Below are 22,602 nucleotides of genomic sequence, written 5' to 3' on the forward strand. Positions count from 1 at the left end.
CCCCCTGTTCATAGACAAGTACAGGGAGCTGCCCCGTCTGTGGCAGGTGAAACATCCACATTATAATAATAAACAAAACAGGCAGACAGCGCTGGAGAAACTGCTGGAGTTGGTGAAGCCGGTGGTCCCCACAGCAAGCATCCCCTATTTAAAAGCCAAAATTGGTGGCATGAGGAGCACTTATCTTAGGGAGCGCAAGAAGGTCACAGATTCCCAGAGATCCGGAGCTGCAGCAGATGACGTTTATGTCCCCAGGCTGTGGAACTATGAGAGACTGCGATTTCTGTCAGACCAGACTGGAGTCAGGGAATCCCTCTCAACCCTTCCTTACACTCTTCCTTCCACCCCAGCTGAGGCTTCCGATGTTCAACCTGGGACTTCCAGCCAGGAAGAAGTGGAGGAGCCCAGCTTGAGCCAGGTATAGCATTCTTCTACAGATTTCTGGTCAACAAAGAAATTATCTTTACTAGATGTTATTGATCACTAATTGCTGATTTAATAAAGTGTTTTACATATCAATAGACAGTAGTGGGCAAAAATAATTGGGACAAGAATGAAAAATGCTGGGCTCAGAATGATAGTCTTTTATATTTGTTAACATTCAATTTGCAACAGTCATGAGATTAAAATTGTGTGTGATTGATGAAGTAAAAACTAAAACTATGTCCCTTTTTCATACACAGGAAGATCTCAGCCAGGACAAGACTCTGGAATGTGGCACACAGTAGGAGGCTGTGGAATGTGACAGCCAGGAGGAGGCGGGGGTTAGTGGCAGCCAGGAGGAGGCAGGGCTAAGTGGCAGCCAGGAGAAGCCTGGGACCAGTAGGAGCCTGACAGAATCGCAGGTCCCTCCCCTCCGCCTTCCAAACAAAAGACCCAAAGGGGAGTCACGTGCAGGATTCAGCTCTCAGGCTCATTCAGGAGGCTTCTGCGTCCCTCAGAGCCACCCCCACTCCTGAAGAGGCCTTTGCCTGCAAGGCTACCACCAAACTGCAGGGCATGCAGGAGGGCCAACGCCAGCTGTGTGAGGACCTTCTTTATAAAGTCTTAACTAAGGGGGTGAGGGGCGAAATCACACCCAATACCCATTTGATTGAGTTGGAACATCCTCCTCCTCCTCCTGCCACAACTACACCACCACAGCCACAGCGTGGAAGGAAGCGTGGAAGGATGGGGACAGCCTGGGGACATACATGTCATCTGCTGCTTTCAGGATCTCTGGGACTTCCGGACCAGACTGCACTCCCTTATATATGGACTCCTCAGGCCACCAATTTTGCAGTAAAATAATTGATGTGTGCCCTGGGGGTCAAAGGCTTCACCAATTTCTGCTGTTTCTCCAGTGTTGCCTCCCTCTTTGGTTGTGAGCCCTTAATAAAGGTTTTTTGGTTTCAATTAGACTGGCCTATAAGTGTTTTCCTTCAAAAAGGACAGTTTGTTTGTGAGGAGGCAGGTACATTTCAAAATACAATGTGAAATGAACAAGAGACACCAACACCAAGCAATCTCCTTGAGATTAAATAATACAAGATAATAATGGTGTTGTGGTAACTTGACACACAAAACACACACAAAAATATTCTGAATGTTAAATAACTAAAAAAAAAAAAAAAAAAACAAGATCAGCCTTGAAAAAAATACAAACCAAAAAAAAAAAGATCACATCAGGCTTTAAAAAAAAAAAACACAAAAAAAAATGATATAGATTTTTGTTCAGATGTGACAAATCATAAAATATTGAGGGAATCACGATAAATAGGAAAGAAAGAAGTTTGTGAGAACTCTGTGTGAATATCAACAGCAAAACTACTTCGTTCTTCCTGCTTTATAAAGAAGAAGAGAGTGCGCTGTATTAAACAATTTCAAAGATTGCAGCCTGACGAAAGTGCTCTATCCATTCCGAATGCTAATTTTACCAGACCGAGCTGTTTCGTCTCGGAATTTCATCTGAGCATGCGTGGCACTTTGTGCGTCGGAATTGTCCACACACGGTCGGAATTGACGCGATTGGATTTTGTTGTCGGAAAATTTTATAGCCTGCTCTCAAACTTTGTGTGTCGGAAAATCCGATGGAAAATGTCTGATGGAGCCCACACATGGTCGGAATTTCCAACAACACGCTCCGATCGCACATTTTCCGTCGGAAAATCCGACCGTGTGTACGGGGCATAAGAGTGGAAACAAACCAGGCAAATATCTTGCAAATATGTTAAGAAAAAAAGAGGACCTTAAACTATATAGAGAAGATAAAAGATGATAAGGGAGAAATAAAACATACGACAACAGATATTGCACAAGCCTTTCTGCAATACTATAGTTCACTATATTCAATAAAAAAGCAAGAACCACAATTAGAAAAAGAAGCAAGAAGGAAGAAGATACAAACGTATTTAAAAAAAGCTAAACTACCTAAAATCCAACCTGAACAACTGAGGGAGCTAGAAAAAAAAATAAAACAAGACGAAATCAGAATGGCCATGAAAGATACGCCCTCAGGAAAAAGCCCTGGGCCAGACGGGTTTACGATCAAATATTACAAAAGATTTCAGAAACAATTGACACCAAGGTTCTGTGAATATCTGAATAGAATTGGAGAAGATGAAGAAATAAGAAGAGAATCACTCTTAGCATACATAACAATAATTCCTAAGGAAAGAAAAGACAAAACCAACTGCTCCAGCTATAGGCCCATTGCCTTACTAAATGCGGATACAAAAATATACGCAAAAATCCTAGCTAGTAGATTAAAAAAACTAATGACTCTCTGGATAGACCCAGATCAGACTATATTTGTTCTGGGCAGAGAAGGAAGAGACAATAGTATTAAAACACTATTGATGTTGCAAAAGAAGAAATCCAGTGAATCCCCAGTACTTCTCCTGTCAATTGATGCAGAAAAAGCATTTGACAGGGTAGACTGGGGATTCATGATGGACACGTTGCAGCACCTAAGATTGGGTCCAAAAATAAGGAAGTGGATCAAAAACCTATACAATGGGCCTACGGCAATGGTAAGGTTCAACGGGAGATTGTCACCAGTGTTTGAGATGTTAAATGGAACGCGTCAAGGCTGCCCGCTCTTGCCACTCCTATACGTCCTCTCATTGGAACCCTTCCTTGCGACCCTGCGAAACAATCAGGAGATAGGGGGGGCGAGAGTGGGGGATAAAGAATATAAAGTTGCGGCGTATGCCGATGATATCTTAATGTACGTAACGAACCCTAGGGTGACTCTTTCAAATATAATCAAAGAAGTAAAAGACTATGGAGAACTCTCTAATTTCAAAATAAATCCTATAAAAACAGAAATATTAAATATCGGATTGGGGAAGAATGAAGTCCTTGCTCTTCAAAGAGACTTCCCATTTACGTGGGTAAAAGGTGATCATACTTGGGAATCAAAATCACATCAACGTATGAGAAAATATACACGGCAAATTATATCCCATTAATAAATGAGATCAATGCAGAAATAAAGATGATAAGCATACAACCAACATCTTGGATTGGAAGAATAAATCTGTTCAAAATGGTGATACTACTGAAAATAATGTACAATTTTCAGATGTTACCTATTGCGATACCTCAGAGTTTTTTCAATTTAATTTAAAAAAATGCAGATAAAGTACATCTGGCAAAATAAAAAGTTGAGATTTAATCTTGCATTATTGACCAGGAAGAGAAAGCATGGTGGTTTGGCAACTCCGGACATAACAAGGTACTACAAGGCGGTAATAATTGCACGTATGGTCGAGTGGACAAAAGAAAATAGGGAAAAAAATGGGGTGAGATAGAAAACACTTTAAGTAGAACAATAGTGCACAAAAATATTTGGATACCAAGCAAGTTTAGAACACTGGACTCTCAGGAATTGACTAAAAATTTATTTAAAGTTTGGGATGCACTTCACTGGAAGGAAAACTGGGTATACAACTCACATTTGATGTCTCTCACTGGAACTAATTTTTTTATACCCAGAAAAGAAATATTTTTTAAATGTGAAACTAAGAATCCACGAATCAAAGATATCACCACAAAGGGGAAGATGAAAACTGCACGAGAATTAGAAGTATTGAATGGGTGGAAGTTGAGAGAATGTGAATTATATCAATTAAATCACTTAGTAAATTAATTGCCGCACCCAATCAGAGACGGAGGAGAACTAAATCTACTAGAAAAACTTTGCGCAACACAAACGCCACTGAAAAATGGAATTTTAAAAATCTATGGAATATTGACAGACCTAGAAGAACTAGGAAGACCCTCCTACATAGAAAGGTGGGAAAAATAACTGGACATTAAATTTGAAGAACAGCAAGTCGAGAGGATGATAAGAGCAGTACAAAATATTTTACAGCGCACACATACAAGAATGACATTTTCTTGTAGATGATAAGAGCAGGATACGACCACGCTTGGGATATGAATACTATCGAGATGAATTATAAATTCTTGGCTAGGTGGTATTTAACCCCAGAGAGAATCCAGAAATACCAACCAGACAGATCACCATGGTGTTGGAGAAATTGTAAACAAAGAGCCACGATGGCACATATATGGTGGGAATGTCTGAAAATAAAAGAATACTGGATGGAAATAGTTGACCTTATAAATGAGATAACAGGTGAGAAGATTGACAACAATATGTTGACATGCCTATTTCACGACTCCAAAACACCAAGAAAACAATATACGAAAACAGTAATCCCAAAACTTCTGAACGCTGCAAAGGGATTGATCCCAAAAAAATGGTTAAACAGCGAAAAACCAGATATAAGAGATTGGTTTAAACAAATAGATTACTATAGTAAAATGGAATTCCCAAGCAACAGGGACAAAGATCGAATAGAAAAATATAATAGCATCTGGGGTGTGTGGAAAAAATATAAAACCTCAGACAAATACTGGCGGAAGATCTTGAAAGGCACAGGGCACTGAGGTAGGATGTTTGCGGAAAGACTGAAACAAACCAGAGGGGAGATAGGAGGTGGGGGTTGGAGGAGGGAAAAGACAGATAGGGGAAAGGGGGTCAATTTGTAGTTTTTACATGAAGTAAATAACATTTCTAAATAATTGTTTAAATAAATGGAAAATGCCACAATGATGTGAAAATGAGAAGGGACAAAAATTTGAACTGTGAAGTTCAAATAACCCTCTCAAATTAGCTCACTGACGTGGAAAAAAAACAAAAAAAAAACAAATCCATCCTGTAATGTATTTATGATAAAACTGATAAATCTAAAATACATTGTGGGAATATATCATTTATGGAATATCTGTATGGAAGGTCACTGGTCTTTTGAATGTGCAGTTTGAGGAACAATGCCTCTCTTCTGTAGATGTAAAAACAAGTGTACAAAAGGTAAGCCACTGCCCTCACCTATACCTGTCCTATGCAGCAAAGAGCATTGGAGGGCAACACATGTCAAGAAAGGCCAAGGAAAAATCCAAGGAAAATTCCAAGCTCTACTAACTGATCAGCCTGCAACCAATCAAATTGACCTGTCTAACAGTATGCATTTAAAAACAGGGGTTCAGTCTGCACACATTTGCAAAAATATGTGTAAGCTACAGGCCCCAGCAAGGCACCCTGTTACCTGTAGTCCTACCTCTAACTTGGAAGCACATGCATTCTGATGAGATAAATGAGGGGCAGATGGGCTGGAGCGAGCCCACCCCTTCTTAAAAGGTACAGAGACGCACTGAACACCCAGAACACAGAACCATGGCTGCAAAGGTGTCAGTGCATTGCCTGACCTATATATTTTAAGTGTACAAAAGGTTAGCCACTGCTCTCACCTATAACTGGCCTATGCAGCATATATATAGGTCAGGCAACGCACTGACACCTCTATATAAGCCATATAAGACTATTACCTAAATTAACTGTAAGTCAGTATGTGAGCAACTTGGAAGGGAGGAGAGATGAGATATAATAGGTTTTATTGTAAAAATAACATTAGAGTACATTTGAGAGACGATAGCCACAAATATTACACAATGGCTGGACAGTATCTAAGCAGCTTGATTAGGGCTATTTGAGCACTTTGTGTTATGGGGAGCTGACAATGCTCTGACCAAAAGTGGATTTTTCTCATCCTAAAGTGAAAATATATTTTTTTAATGACTATCCTCTTCATGTCATCTATGCAAGTCTTATAAGACTTTTACCTAAATTAACTGTCAGTAAGTAAGCAACTTGGAAGGAAGGAGAGATGATGAGATAGGCTTTATCTTAAAATAAACATTAGAGTGTATTGTTTGAGAGACAATAGCCACAAATATTACAAAGTAGCTGGACAGTATCTAAGCAGCTTGAAATGATCAGTCTGTAATTTTAATGGTAGGTTTATTTTAACAGCGAGAGACAGAAAAACAACCAAAATATCCAGAAAAACGCAATTTATAAATTGATTTGCATTTTAATGAGTGAAATAAGTATTTGACTCCTTCACAAAACATATCTTAGTACTTGGTGGCAAAACCCTTATTGGCAATCACAAAGGTCAGTGTTTTGCTTGCGTCTATCTAGCAAGGTTACTCTGTGGTATAAGCAAGGAAGCTGAGATTTCTGCAGTGTGTAAATTGTGCTTTTACTATGCAAAGATGCTGTACATACAAAAATATTACAATCCTAGGAATACAATACAAGACTGACAGATATCTATAACAAGCAAAAATGCCTAGCAAACTAAACAGCCTATGGTCTATAATAGTACAAATACACTTAAAGGTTACTTATCTTCTGTTATTGTATGTTCGTGATCTCCATTGGCAACGATGCTTCTTGGACACCAGGCAGTGTTCTTGTATCATGAGTGGCGGCTTCTGATCTTCAAAGCATGATGGTGTGTGTGTCCCTACTCACCCCCTTTTATGTGTCAGGCTGTTTGCCATAGCTACCAAACAACAGAAAACATGCCTGTTTACTGTAGCTGTAGAAACAATTGACTGTTGAAAACTGCATCTACGTACCCACTGTCTAAACAAGCCAACACCTGACAATAATCTAACAGTCATTCTTTCAGTTTGAGAGCTGAAAGGACCTCAAACAACTAAATCTCTTTCTTGTGTACTGTATCAATAGAGACAATAGCCTGTTGAAAACTGTAACAATACAATACAACAATGATATTTACCCCCATTGTATAAAACAGCATTTGTTTGAGAAATCTACTCAAGACGAAAACTGACAATATCGCTATGACCAACCACTATTGTGTAATGTTATGTCCCATGTATCGTAAGTCTGATTAATAAAAAAAAATCATATTGTAACAAACGCAACACATTCTGCCCTAGATTTTTTTTCTCAGACTACACACAAAATCTCTTCATTACTAAACGCATTCTAAACATTAATTTTCCTTGAATGCAACACCTCCCATTTCTGTCACTGAGAAGGTGTTTCAGTCTTTAACTAAAAAAGTTCATTAGAAAGTCCATTCTAAAGTTCTTTAGAAACAAGTCCAGGCCTGTAATACATCAAAGGCCACTTTTCTCTGGTCTTCCTATGGATCAAATCGGAGACAGCCTGTAGAGTGGAAAACAAAGCGGATTATCTGTTCCTTCTAATAATACATAAACAGTAGATCCAGGCCCTTCAGCTAAAATCTCTCCTCTAAATGGCTTCTTGCCTGGATATCTGACTAACACTTTGCCTCCTGCCTGTACCCACTTCTGACCCTCCATCAATAGGGAAGAGAGGAAATATACTGATATTTCCCAGAAGATCACTGCTGTTTATTTTGGAAGGCTTGCTGTTATGTAGCCTCACTTTCCACTCTTGCTGAGAAGTATCCACTAACCAGGCACTCACTTGAAGCTCATCTGTCAATGCAAATGTAACTTCAAACCTTCCTGCCAGATTCCCTTTCATTCCTAGATAGGCTTCAGCTTCAGATACATCACTCTTGGTTTCTATGTCATGGGAAGCAGTAACATGGTATCTGTTAAGCCCTGTTCTTTCAAGAACCTTACATAAATACTGAACTCTGCACTCCAGCTGTGGAATCTGTGCCCCAGCCCCTACCATCCTCTCATATGGTGTGCTTTTGGCTATTGGCCTAGAATTTAACAACATGACTGCCTGTGTGAGGACCCGATCCCACCCCCTTAGTGTATGTGTGGGTGTAAGTTTGCGTATCTGGTCCTTCAATAGCCCGTTGTATCTTTCAATCAAACCAGCTGCCTGTGGATGGTATGGGATGTGGCACAACCAGTACACTCCAGAATCTTTGGCCCACTGCTGTACTGTTGATTCGGTGAAGTGTGAGCTGTTATCACTTTGCACTTGTTTGGGACAACCATAAGAAACAACAAGTTTCTGGAGCATTTGAAGCGTTGCGGCTTGATCTGCACGTTTGCAAGGATGAACAAGCATAAGTCCTCAATAGGTGTCCACTGCAGTGCAACAATATCTCAGGCCATTGTTTCCCCGGGGCAGGGGACCGATGAAATCGATCTGCCAGATTTCTGCAGGCCTCTCACCCCTCTTAATCGACCCGGTGGAGTACTTTTGCAATGGCCATTGTCGCACTTCTCCACACATTGTACAGTTCCCTATTACAGTCTTTATCATGTCCATGGATATAGGCAATCCTCTCTGCTGATGTTGCTTTCTGCCCCAAATGTCCAGATTGCTTGTGGGCTCAGTTGGCCAAGTTCATCAAGACAGGATCAATTGGCACAACTGCCTTCACTTTGGCGATTTCATCTGCAACTCTGTTATAGTTCTCAAAGTCTGGGACTAGGGGCACATGTGCATCAACATGCCCCACTTTTATGGTGCGGGAGTGAGCTTCCTTCCAGATGTAGTCCCAGACTTCCTTGCCTCCCCACACCACCTTTCCATGAATCATCCATTCATTGGACTTCCACATGGGCATCCAAGTTGTCAGTCCTTTAAAAACCGCCCAGCTGTCAGTGTAGATAGTGACATGTGAAGAAGGATCCTCCTGAAGAGTCATCACCACAGCTTTCAACTCTGCATACTGACTGGACCCTCCAATTCCGGTCTCCTGCAGGACTGTGTCTGTACTTGGGTTGTAGGCTGCTGCTGTCCATTTACCTCCAGACGAGGTGACTATGGCTGAACTATCAGTGAACCACGCTGACTCCTCCATGTCTTCTTACAGAGACTCAAAGGGTGGAGCCTCTTGAACGGGGGATGACTGCAGCACAGGAATTTCTTCTTCTGGCCGGATGCTGGTAAAAGTGACAAGCCCAGCCAACTGTTTTGAAATGTCTCTAACATCCCCAGCTGCAATACCCCCTCTTTCTTGAAGGTACCACTTCCATTTCATCAGTGTCTGGTTCTGGGCTACAGCTGCCCTAGTGGTCAGTCCATTATCTCTCACCCATCCTGCTATTGGCAATGCAGTATGGATGGTGACTGTGTCCTTTCCTGTAATGGTCTCTACATGTTGAAGTGCTGTGTAGGCCCCAAACAGCTACTTCTTCAGGGGCGTGTATCTCTTCTGTGCCCCTGTCAGTTGTTTGGACCAAAATCCAATGGGTATTGCTCTCAGTCCTTTCTTTTCATTTGGCTGCCACAGACTCCAAGATATGGTACCATTCTGCTCCACTACATCCAGCTGAAATGGTACTCCTTGTCTCAAGGGTCCTAATCCCTGATGCTGCAAAATAGCATTATCAGCCAGGAATGCAGTCTGCTGCTCTGAACCCCATGAGAACTCAGTCTTTTTTTCTGGTGACATTATATATAGGCCTCAGAATCAGTCCAAGATGTGGGATGAACAATCTCCAGAATCCCACAACTCCAATGAACTTCTGTGCCTCCTTTTTGGTAGTAGGGGGCGACAGAGCCTGGATAGTTTGCAAAACTGTCTCTGGAATTTTCCTCTGCGGCCCAGTCCACATCATTCCCAGGAATTTCACTTCTGTGGCAGGTCCTTGGACTTTGTCTCTGTTGATAGCCCACCCTCTGTTCTCCATGTGCTCTATCAGCAGGTGCAGTGCTTCAGTTACATCTTCTTTTGTTCCAGAGATCATGATGTCATCAATGTAGTGGAACACAGCGACTTTCAAATTCAGGGTACTTAAATCTTGGGCAATCAGTCCATGACAAATCGTTGGAGAATGAAGATAGCCTTGCGGAAAGACGGTGAATGTGTACTGGCGGCCGTCCCACACAATAGCAAACTGGTCTTGACACTCTGGATCTATTAAAATCGAAAAGAAAGCATTAGCCAGATCTATCACAGCATGATATTCTCCTGCATTTTTAGCAATTTTCTCAACAATTGAGATCATATCTGGTACAGCTGACTTCAATGGAGGTACCACTTTGTTTAGACCTCTGTAATCCACAGTCATTTTATATTTCCCATCAGGTTTTTTTACTGGGAACACTGGAGACGAGAAAGGACTTACAGCAGGTCTAAGGATCCCTACTCTCAACAGTTCTTGAATAGTCTCCCCAATTTCTTTGTGACCTCCAGGAAGTCTGTACTGCTTGAGACAGACTGGCTTCTCTGGTGGAGGAATGTAGACAGGGGTCGATTTCGCATGACCTCTGACCACAGCCTTCACCGCCCTAATCAGATACGCTTTATCAGGATACAAGAATGTGAATGTACCTCTTTCAGTCCGAATTGACTGACCTTGAAGTACATCCATCCCAAGAATATTTTCGGGTAACTCTGATACCAAAACATTTGTCAAAAAATCCTGATCCCTTGCCAATAGCCAATTTCACCTGTATCCTAACTGCTGGTATAGTTTGCCCTCCCAAACCTTCTACATAAATAAGTTCTCCTTTGTGATGGGAAGGATTTCCTTGCAAAAGTGTAACTTCGGCTCCACTATCAACTAAAGCCATTACATGTGTAGGAGAACATGACTTCCCCCACCATACAGTGACAGGTGCATATGGGCGTCGGTCTCCTGCTGTCACTGCCCTCATGGCTATTACAGGAGACTCACCTTCCCTTCATAAAGGATAAGGAACCTCCCAATCCCCTTTTCTGATTCTCTCTAACTTCTCCCCAGGATAAAGGGATTTGGGTTCATGTTCAGTTTTGGGAATTGGTTTGGGGCTAACAGGAGGGGTCTGTTCTGTTTTCTCTAAGTCCAGGCTGCTGTTATCTTCACTAGGAGTAGTGTTTCTAACCCTGACAGTTTTCCCTACTAAATGTTTCCACCTCTTCAGCATTTCTGCAGTAGAAATCCCATCTATCTCACCTTTAGGTACTCCTGCCTTTAATAGGTCCACCCACATTTGTTTCCTAGAAATAACTAGCCTGGTTTTCTCTTCACCTCCTGTCTTCTCTACTCCATTCCCTTTCTTCTCTGTTCTTTTCTGCTTGTATTCTTCCTGTCAGGCCTTGACCTTATCTACTGCCCTGACAGGTTTTGTTTTAGTCTCCTCTAGCTCCCCCAACTGGCTTAAAAGGGTTGTGGCTTCATGAATCTTGCTGTTTAATCCCAGGCCCAAAAAGGACAATAATGAAGCCCTGAGATTAAATGGCGCAGACTTCATCAGCTTAGAGCGCAGAGCAGACGTAAAGGGTTCCATATCTGGACCCATCCATTCTGGAAATGTATTTAATCCGGTTATACAACCCATCTCACGTAACCTGGAAATACCCTCTCCTATTGCTCTCCATGAGTAGGTATTTTCCAGGTCAGTAGGACTAGCGTATACTCGGACTATTCCATCTCTCACGAAGTCTAATGCCCCGTACACACGGTCGGACATTGATCGGACATTCCGACAACAAAATCCTAGGATTTTTTCCGACGGATGTTGGCTCAAACTTGTCTTTGATACACACGGTCACACAAAGTTGTCGGAAAATCCGATCATTCTGAACGCGGTGACGTAAAACACGTACGTCAGGACTATAAACGGGGCAGTAGCCAATAACTTTCATGTCTTTATTTATTCTGAGCATACGTGGCACTTTGTGCGTCGGATTTGTGTACACACGATCGGAAATTCCGACAACGGATTTTGTTATTTTATAGCCTGCTCTCAAACTTTGTGTGTCGGAAAATCCGATGGAAAATGTGTGATGAAGCCCACACACGGTCGGAATTTCCGACAACAAGGTCTTATCACACATTTTCCGTCGGAGAATCCGACCGTGTGTACGGGGCATAACAGTGAAAAATTCACGCTAAACTCTCGGGCTTTTTGCATTGCCTGACGCAATTGTGGATCATGGGTTAACACTCCCATAGTCACTGCTTCCTTACCTGACAAAACAACACTGTCCGCCCCTTCATCCCATAAGTGTAGGAGCCAACCCACCAGGGGTTCCCCAGACCTTTGTTTGTATTGTTTTGCCAGACAAAAACTGACAATATCTCTATGACCAACCATTATTGTGTAATGTTATGTCCCATGTATTGTAAGTCTGATTAATAAAAAAAAATCATATTGTAACAAACGCAACACAGTCAGACGTTTCTTGTAGTTGGCCACCAGGTTTGCACACATCTCAGGAGGGATTTTGTCCCACTCCTCTTTGCAGATCCTCTCCAAGTCATTACGTTTCGAGACTGACGTTTGGTGACGTGAACCTTCAGCTCCCTCCACATATTTTCTATGGAATTTAGGTCTGGAGACTGGGTAGGCCACTCCAGGACCTTAATGTACTTCTTCTTTAGCCACTCCTTTGTTGCCTTGGCTGTGTGTTTTTGGTCATTGTCATGCTGGAATACCCATCCATGACCCATATTCAATGTCTTGGCTGAGGGAAGGCTGTTCTCACCCAAGATTTGACGGTGCATGGCCCAGTCCATCGTCCCTTTTATGCGGTAAAGTTGTCCCCTTAGCATAAAAACACCCACAAAGCATAATATTTCCACCTCCATGTTTCATGGTGGGGATGGTGTTCTTGGGGTCATAGGCAGCATTCCTCCTTCTCCAAACACGGCGAGTTGAGTTGATGCCAAAAAGCTCGATTTTGGCTCATCTGACCACAACACTTTCACCCAGTTCTCCTCTGAATCCTTCAGATGTTCATTAGCAGACTTCAGACGGACCTGTATATGTGCTTTCTTGAGCAGGGGGACTTTGGGGGTGCTGCAGGATTTCAGTCCTTCACGGCATAGTATGTTACCAGTTGTTTTCTTGATGACTATGGTCCCAGCTGCCTTAAGATCATTCACAAGATTGTCCCGTGTAGTTCTGGGCTGGTTCTTATCTGTTCTCATGATCATTGAAACTCCACAAGGTGAGATCTTGCATTGAGCCCCAGATCTAGGGAGATTGACAGTTACTTTGTGTTTATTCCATTTGTGAATAACTGTTGTCACCCTCTCACCAAGCTGCTTGGCAATGGTCTTGTAGCCTGTTACAGCCTTGTGTAGGTCTACAATCTTGTCCCTGACATCCTTGGACAGCTCTTTGGTCTTGGCCATGGTGCAGAGATTGGAATCTGATTGATTTATTGCTTCTGTGGACAGGTGTCTTTTATACAGGTAACAAGCTAAGATTAGGAGCACTCCCTTTAAGAGGGTGCTCCTAATCTCAGCTCGTTACCTGTATAGAAGACACCTGGGAGACAGAAATCTTGCTGATTGATAAGGGATCAAATACTTATTTCACTCGTTAAAATGGAAATCAATTGATAACTTTTTTGAAAATCTCTTTTTCTGGATATTTTTGTTGTTATTCTGCCTCTCACTGTTAAAATAAACCTACCATTAAAATTATAAACTGATCATTTCTTTGTCAGTGGGCAAATGTACAAAATGAGCAGGGGAGCAAATACTTTTTTTCTCCCACTGTATGTGCTGGGTGTTCAGTGTGCCCCTGTACATTTAAGGAGGGGTGAGCTCCCTCCAGCTCATCTGCTCTTACACGGTTACATAGTTACATAGTAGGGGAGGTTGAAAAAAGTCCATCACGTCCAACTGTGTGTGTGCTTTTATGTCAGTATTACATTGTATATCCCTGTATGTTGTGGTCGTTCTAATAGTTTTTTGAAATTATCGATGCTCCCTGCTGAAACCTCTGCCTGTGTAAGAGCATTCCACATCCTTACCACTCTTACAGTAAAGAACCCTCTACGCAGTTTAAGTTTAAACCACTTCTCTTCTAATTTTAGTGAATAGCCGCGTGTCTTTTTAAATGCCCTTTCAAGGAAAAGTTTTATCCCTATTGTGGGGTCACCAGTACGGTATTTGTACATTGAACTCATATCCCCTCAAAGAGTCTCTTCACCAGAGAGAAATAGTTCAGTGCTTGTAACTTTTCCTCATAACTAAGGTCCTCCAGTCCCTTTATTAGCTTTGTTGCCCTTCTCTGGACTCTCTCCAGTTCCATCACATCCTTCCTGAGGACTGGTGCCCAGAACTGGACGGCATACTCCAGGTGCGGCCGGACCAGAGTCTTGTAGAGTGGGAGAATTATTGTTTTATCTCTGGAGTTAATTCCCTTTTTAATGCATGTCAATATTCTGTTTGCTTTGCTTGCAGCAGCTTGTCATTGCATGCCACCGCTGAGCCTATCATCTACTAGGACTCCCAGGTCCTTCTCCATCCTAGATTCCCCCACAGGTTCTCCCCCTAGTGAGTTGATTGCATTCAAATTTTTGCCACCCAAATGCATTATTTTACATTTTTCTACATTAAACCTCATTTGCCATGTAGTTGCCCACCACATTAATTTGTTCAGATCTTCTTGTAAGGTTTCCACATCCTGCGGAGAAATTATTGCCCTGTTTGGCTTTGTATCGTCCGCAAATACTGAGATTGAGCTGTGTATCCCATCCTCCAGATTGTTTATGAATAAATTAAATAAGATTGGAACCAGGACAGAACCCTGGGGGACCCCACTTTCCACACCGGACTATTCAGAGTACTTCCCATCTATCACTACCCTCTGAACTCGCACTTGTAGCCAGTTTTCAATCCATGTACTCACCCTATGGTCCATGCCTACAGACTTTAGTTTGTACAGTAAGCGTTTATGGGGAACTGTATCAAATGCCTCCAAAATCCAAATACACGTCTACAGGGCTTCCTTTAACTAGATGGCAGCTCACCTGCTCATAGAAGGTTAATAGATTGGTTTGGCAAGAACAATTCTTCATGAATCCATGCTGATTATTGCTAATGATACAGTTTTGAATACTAAAATCTTGTATATAGTCCCTTATCATCCCCTCCAAGAGCTTACATACTTTTGACGTTAGGCTAACTGGTCTGTAATTCCCAGGGATGTATCTTGGCCCTTTTTTAAATATTGGTGATACACTGGCTTTTCTCCAATCAGCTGGTACCATTCCAGTCAGTAGACTGGAGTAGGCTACGACAAGAGTAGAACACTCCCACTTTCACTATACATTTCAGCCCCTTCCTCTCTTCTTTCTTATACACCGTTGTTTTTGATGAGAGTTGCTGTTGAGGTTGCTTCCAAGATGTCCGTTTCCTGGTCAGGTCAAGTTCACTGAGATCCTTTGGAGCCATCCGCAGAAGACCCTGGACCCCTACTTCCATCGGAGAGTGCCACGGATTCGATCTTTGAGCTTTTATGATTCGGTGTCGCTGACATCCGGGTCCACCTGCTCTGGTAAGAGTACCCATTTGTTTCATTTTTCTGGATTCAACAGTGTGGATGTTTCACATTATTCCCTGCACGTCAAAGAAGATTCTCACTTCATTGTCTGAGGACTTTTATTTGTTTGCCATCCCATTTCCTGGTTAGGATTTGGGGCAAGAGACTCAGTTACACCCCTATATATGTTGGACTTTACACGTATTGATTTCACTGCATTGCACTTATTATTTGTGCACATATTTTGTTAAGCGCTACATTTTTTCACATTCCAGTCAGTAGACTGTTTGTGAAAATTATTAACAATGGTCTGGCAATTACTTGACTGAGTTCCTTAAGGACCCTCGGGTGCAAGCCATCTGGTCCCAGAGAACTATTAATGTTAGGTTTTTCATACCTTTTTCTAATTCTATCCTCTGTTAGCCATGAGGGTGCTTCCTGTGATGTGTCATGAGGATAAACATTGCAGTTTTGGTTACAGAAGCCCCCTGTTTCCCTCATGAAGACTGAGGAGAAGAATAAATTCAATAACTTCGCCATCTCTCCGTCCTTAGTAACCAGATTCCCTTCATCATTCATTATGGGACTAATATGATCTGACCTCCCTTTCTTACTATTTATATACTTAAAGAATTTCTTGGGATTTTTTTTACTCTCCTCCGCTATGTGCCTTTCATGTTTTATCTTAGCCGCCCTGAGTGCACCCTTACATTTCTTGTTGCATTCTTTGTAAAGTTGGAAAGCTGATGATGATCCCTCAGCCTTTCATTTTTTAAAGGCCTTATCCTTTGCTTTTATTTGCATTTTAACGCTGAAGTTTAGCCACCCAGGACTTTTATTAGCTCTTTCCCCCACATCCACATCTATCCCATCAGAATGCATGTGCTTCCACTGTGGAGCCTCTTATACAGTATCTCACAAAAGTGAGTACACCCCTCACATTTTTGTAAATATTTTATTATATCTTTTTATGTGACAACTCTGAAGAAATGACACTTTGCTACAATGTAGAGTAGTGAATGTACAGCTTGTATAACAGTGTAAATTTTCTGTCCCCTCAAAATAACTCAACACACAGCCATTAATGTCTAAACCACTGGCAACAAAAGTGAGTACACCCCTAATTGAAAATACTCAAATTGGGCCCAATTAGAAATTTTCCCTCCCCGGTGTTACAAGGTCTCAGGTGTGAATGGGGAGCAGGTGTGTTAAACTTGGTGTTATCGCTCTTACTCTCTCATACTGGTCACTGGAAGTTCAACATGGCACCTCATGGCAAAGAACTCTGAGGATCTGAAAAACAGAATTGTTGCTCTATATAAAGATGGCCTTGGATATAAGAAGATTGCCAAAATGCTGAAACTGAGCTGCAGCATGGTGGCCAAGACCATACAGCGGTTTAACAGGACAGGTTCCACTCAGAACAAGCCTCGCCATGGTCAACCAAAGAAGTTGAATGCACGTGCTTAGCGTCATATCCAGAGGTTGTCTTTGGGAAATAGACATATGAGTGCTGCCAGCATTTCTGCAGAGGTTGAAGGGGGTGGGGGGCCAGCCTGTCAGTGCTCAGACCATACGCCGCACACTGCATCAAATTGGTCTGCATGGCTGTTGTCCCAGAGGAAAGCCTCGTCTAAAGATGATTCACAAGAAAGCCCGCAAACAGTTTGCTGAAGACCAGCAGACTAATGACATGGATTACTGGAACCATGTCCTTTGGTCTGATGAGACCAAGATAAACTCATTTGGTTCAGATGGTGTCAAGCGTGTGTGGTGACAACCAGGTTAGGAGTACATAAACAAGTGTGTCTTGCTACAGTCAAGCATGGTGGTGGGAGTGTCATGGTCTGGGGCTGCATGAGTGCTGCCCGCACTGGGGAGCTACAGTTCATTGAGGGAACCATGAATGCCAACATGTACTGTGACATACTGAAGCAGAGCATGATCCCCTCCCTTCAGAGATTGGGCCACAGGGCAGTATTTCAACATGATAACGACCCCAAACACACCTCCAAGACGACCACTGCCTTGCTAAAGAAGCTGAGGGTAAAAGTGATGGACTGGCCAGGCATGTCTCCAGACCTAAACCCTACTGAGCATCTGTGGGGCATCATCAAATGGAAGGTGGAGGAGCGCAAGGTCTCTAATATCCACCAGCTCCGTGATGTCATCGTGGAAGAGGATTCCAGTGGCAACCTGTGAAGCTCCGGTGAACTCCATGGCCAAGAGGGTTAAGACAGTGCTGGAAAATAATGGTGACCACACAAAATATTGACACTTTGGGCCCAATTTGGATGTTTTCACTTAGAGGTGTACTCACTTTTGTTGCCAGCGGTTTAAACAATAATGGCTGTGTGTTGAGTTATTTTAAGGGGACAGCAAATTTACACTGTTATACAAGCTGTACACTACTTTACATTGTAGCAAAGTGTCATTTCTTCAGTGTTGTCACATGAAAAGATATAATAAAACATTTACAAAAATGTGAGGTGTATACTCACTTTTGTGAGATACTGTAAGTTAAAGGTAGGACTACAGGTAACAGGGAGCCTTGCCGGGGCCTGCAGCTTATGCATTTATTTGCAAATGTGTGCAGACTAAACCCCTGTTTTTATTTATTCATTATTTATTTATTTTATCATGAAAGAATTTTTTATTAAAATGTTTATACAAATAACAGAAAAATTAAAGGCAGCTGGTTCTGGTATATAACAATCAAGTATAGCAGTAAAACATTTACATACTAATCTCAATCAAAGTAACAGTATAGTAACATCCCTGTTTACCCCATTGGGTTCTAACTGTAAACAGGCACTAACTAATATAATGACAACATTATTATGGACAATTCAAGAAATTAGAAAAAGAGAGAACTGTGAAACCTTAAAATCACTCCTGGAATAATACTGAAATACGGTTTAAGAACTGCAGCAAATGTTCTTGAGTGAGGTAGAAGCTCTAGGGTGACCAGTCCATATTTGCCATAGTTTCTCAAACTTGACTGGGTTGTAATTTTTATATGCTAACATTAACTCATATTGAGCTTGTGTATTCAACCGTATAACAACATCAGATAAATTTGGTGCTTCGTTGGATTTCCATAGTTTTGTTATAGTCATCCTTGCTGCTATTAATACATTTGCTACTACTGTTTTATACTCTAAATAGTAAAGATCCAGATTTATTCCTAAAAGGGCCATTGCGGGAGTAAGGGCAAGTAAATTACCAGTGAGGTTAGCAATAAATGTTGAAACTGATTTCCAGAAACTACTAAGATTTTTGCAACTCCTTAAAGTATGATAAAGGGAACCAGTTTGTTCATTGCATTAAACCCCCTTTTTTTTTAACGTATACTGTTAGACAGGTCAATTTGGTTGGTCGCAGGCTGGTCAGTAACTAGAGCTTGGAATTTTCCCTGGCCTTTTGTGAGATGTAAAAACAAGTAGAGGGAAACTATGTACATTTAGGCTATGAATACATCCCATTAGACATGGAAGGATTGGTGATGACAGTAACCACTTTTAATGCAATATTTGTACTAATCTCTCCTCTCTCCCCGCAGGGTGTCGGCTTCCCATGTCCCAGCAATGGGTGCCCAATGATGGGACACTTTGCAGCAAATTATTCTGGAAACACGTTGTTAACTCAGAAATTTTACTTGAACACCGGAGATGACAAAATCTTTTCACGTAAGTTTCAGATGGATTAGCACTGCTCTTACCAGCCCTCATAATTCACTATTACAGTCCCTCTCCTTTACATGAATTATTGTCTAGCCTGAAAATTGTGTAGGTCTCATATAGACGTTTCTAGGAGGGGGCAGTATACCATTGACTACAATGACCTAAAGGCAAAAGTGGATTTTTCCCATCCTAAAGTGAAAATCATTTTTTTTTAAGAACTAACCTATCCATGCCATCTATATCGGTCATATAAGACTTTTACCTAAATGAAATGTAAGTCAGTTTGTAAGCAACTTGGAAGGAAGTAGAGGTGAGATGAAAGAGGTTTTATCATATAATAAACATTAGAGTGTATTATTTGAGAGACAATAGCTACAAATATTACACAGTGGCCGGATAGTATCTAAGCAACTTGATTAGAGCTATTTGAGCACTGTGTGTTATGGAAGAGTGACAATGCTCTAACCAAAAGTGGATTTTTCCCATCCTAAAGTGAAAATCATTTTTTGAAATGACTAACCTAGGAGTAAATACACTTATATTGACCGAAAATGTTATGAGGGTATGGGATTTGCTGCAGAAACAGAATAAATGGGAATATAATTACCCACTAATGGCACTAAAAGAGAATAATTATTTTGTACCAGGTAAAAGTTTGATAGGGGGAAACTGGTTTAAAAAAGATAATGTACAATTGCGACATATTACACATAGGGGGAAAATTTGCTCACTGCAAGATCTAAAAATGCAAAAAGATTTGTTTGAAATGAATGAATGGCGGTACTGTCAGCTCAAGCACTTCGTAATGGCACTGCCACACCCAGTGAGAGGAGGGGAAGACTTGAAAAAGTGCGGGGTGGTATTTCGCGGATATATAAAATTCTTGCAGAGGGAAAGGAGTTGGAAGTCCTGACATATATAAAAAAGTGGGAGAGGGAAATTGGACAATGGGGGAAGAATCAAGAGATAGGGAAAATTTTGAGACTGGTACACGGATCTTCTGTAAACATCAGAATGATGGAAATGAATTATAAATGTTTAAGTAGGTGGTATAGGACCCCGGACATAGTAGGAAAATACCAAAAGGGGCTAACAATGGAATGCTGGAGGGGATGTAAACAAACAGGATCTATGGCCCACATTTGGTGGAGTTGCCCTAAGATCAAAACATATTGGAAGGAAATATTAAGGTATATAAAGGAGGTTACCAGTATTGAGCTGTCTGAGAACCCTTGGATATGTCTATTCCATGGGGTTGATACCCCAATGAAAGAATACAGAAACTCAATGCTGATACATCTGATTAACGCAACTAAGAGCTTGATCCCGAAAAAATGGAAGGAAGTGGATAGTCCAAAAATAAGTGAATGGTTCGATAAAATAGACAAAATACATAGTATGGAAGGACTTAGAGTCTCTGAAGAAGGAGGGAGAGAGGGTTTCAAAAAAAGGTGGGAAAAGTGGAAAATGTTCAAACTAACCAAGGAATATAGTGAGGTAAGAAGGTTGTAGGGATTGGGCAGAAAAGGGGTTTTGGGAGGGTGGGGTAGCAAGGTAGGGTTAATTAGGAGAGGAAATGGGTGGGAAGAGGGAGTATAGTATTGTAAATAAATTGTTTATTATTACCCCTGTTGTGAAGGGAGGGGTAAAGGATGTTTTCTTTCTTCCCTTTTGTATGATAAAAATGTGATGAATAAAGATTAAAAAAAATAAAATAAAAAAAACATTAGAGTGTATTACTTGAGAGACAATAGCCACAAATATTACACAGTGGCCGGATAGTATCTAAGCAACTTGATTAGGGCTATTTGAGCACTTTGTGTTATGGAGGAGTGACAATGCTCTGACCAAAAGTGGATTTTTCCCATCCTAAAGTGAAAATAATTTTTTTTTAATAACTAACCTATCCATGCCATCTATATCGGTCATATAAGACTTTTACCTAAATGAAGTCAGTTTGTAAGCAACTTGGAAGGAAGTAGAGATGAGATGAAAGAGGTTTTATCATATAATAAACATTAGAGTGTATTATTTGAGAGACAATAGCCACAAATATTACACAGTGGCCGGATAGTATCTAAGCAACTTGATTAGAGCTATTTGAGCACTGTGTGTTATGGAGGAGTGACAATGCTCTAACCAAAAGTGGATTTTTCTCATCCTAAAGTGAAAATAATTTTTTTTAATGACTAACCTAGGAGTAAATACACTTACCGTATATACTCGAGTATAAGTCGACCCGTGTATAAGTCGAGGCCCCTAATTTACCACAAAAAACTGGGAAAAACTTATTGACCCGAGTATAAGAAGAGGGTGAGAAATGCAGCAGCTACTGTAAGTGGAAAAAGAGGGTAAACAATGCCCATCTGCAGCTGCATGCCTCCCTGTGTCCTGTGCATGTGTCCCGTGCAGCCTACCTGTATCCTGTGCATGTGCATGTGCCCTGTGTCCTGCACATGTGCATGTGTCCTGTACATGTGCATGTGTTCTGTGTCTCTGTGTCCTGTACATGTGCATGTGTCCTGTTGTAATGTACCTGGGATGTGAGCCTGACATGTGGAGGGAGACCTCCCGTACCACCCTGGCTCGGAGACCACTGGAGTGGGAACAGCATCGGTAAGAGCACAGTGAGGTAAAGGTGCCTGCTGAGTCCTTACTGCTTGAAGTGGTCTCCTCTCGTGGAAGCTGGAGTAGCGGATGCAGGTCAGCAGATACAGGCTAGTAGAATAGCGGATGCAGGTCAGCAGATGCAGGTTGCAGAGCAGCGGATGCAGGTCAGCAGGTGCAGGTTTGCAGAGTAGCGGATGCAGATCAGCAGGTGCAGGTTTGCAGGGCAGCGGATACAGGTCAGCAGATGCAGGTTTGCAGAGTAGCGGATGCAGGTCAGCAGGTGCAGATTTGCAGAGTAGCGGATGCAGATCAGCAGGTGCAGGTTTGCAGGGCAGCGGATGCAGGTCAGCAGGCAGAAGCGGAGTCAGACTAGCCAGTTCATACACATCAGGGAATACAGCAAAAACGGCAGGCAGAGAATAGTCAGAGTCCAGGCTGGGTCTTGGCAACAGGCAATCAGGCAGGTAACAGAGCAGGGTCAAACGAGCCGAGGTCAGGATTGGAGACATAAGCAGGGTCAGGAAGCCGGGTCAACACAGGAACAGAGTACTGGTACGGAATCAGGAACACAGGGAACAGAAGCAGATCAAACCGCAAGGGGCAGCATCATTGAGCGTCAGGGCCGATCCTAGGGTCACAGACGCCTGGGTGCAGAAATATTCCTGGCGCCCCTGCGTGGGTGTGGTCATCTTACCAACTCCTCCCCTTTACAAATGTTTCTATGGCAATGACTCAAACACAGAGATGTTCCCCTAAGAACTCTTTGTTACCCTGGGA

At 41.9% G+C, this 22,602-nt stretch overlaps 1 protein-coding gene across 1 annotated transcript in view; it reads left to right on the plus strand.

The window, feature by feature from the left end:
• The window catches only part of LOC141105744 (pancreatic lipase-related protein 2-like), a 165,537-nt gene that overhangs the window by 126,702 nt on the left and 16,233 nt on the right, over positions 1 to 22,602 (plus strand). Inside the window, exon 10 of the mRNA XM_073595825.1 lies at positions 19,095 to 19,221. Coding sequence (XP_073451926.1) covers positions 19,095 to 19,221 — 127 coding nt within the window. The remainder of the gene's footprint in view (positions 1 to 19,094; positions 19,222 to 22,602) is intronic.

The sequence above is a fragment of the Aquarana catesbeiana genome, linkage group LG08 (genome assembly GCF_042186555.1).
Source record: "Aquarana catesbeiana isolate 2022-GZ linkage group LG08, ASM4218655v1, whole genome shotgun sequence".
Lineage (NCBI taxonomy): Eukaryota > Metazoa > Chordata > Amphibia > Anura > Ranidae > Aquarana > Aquarana catesbeiana.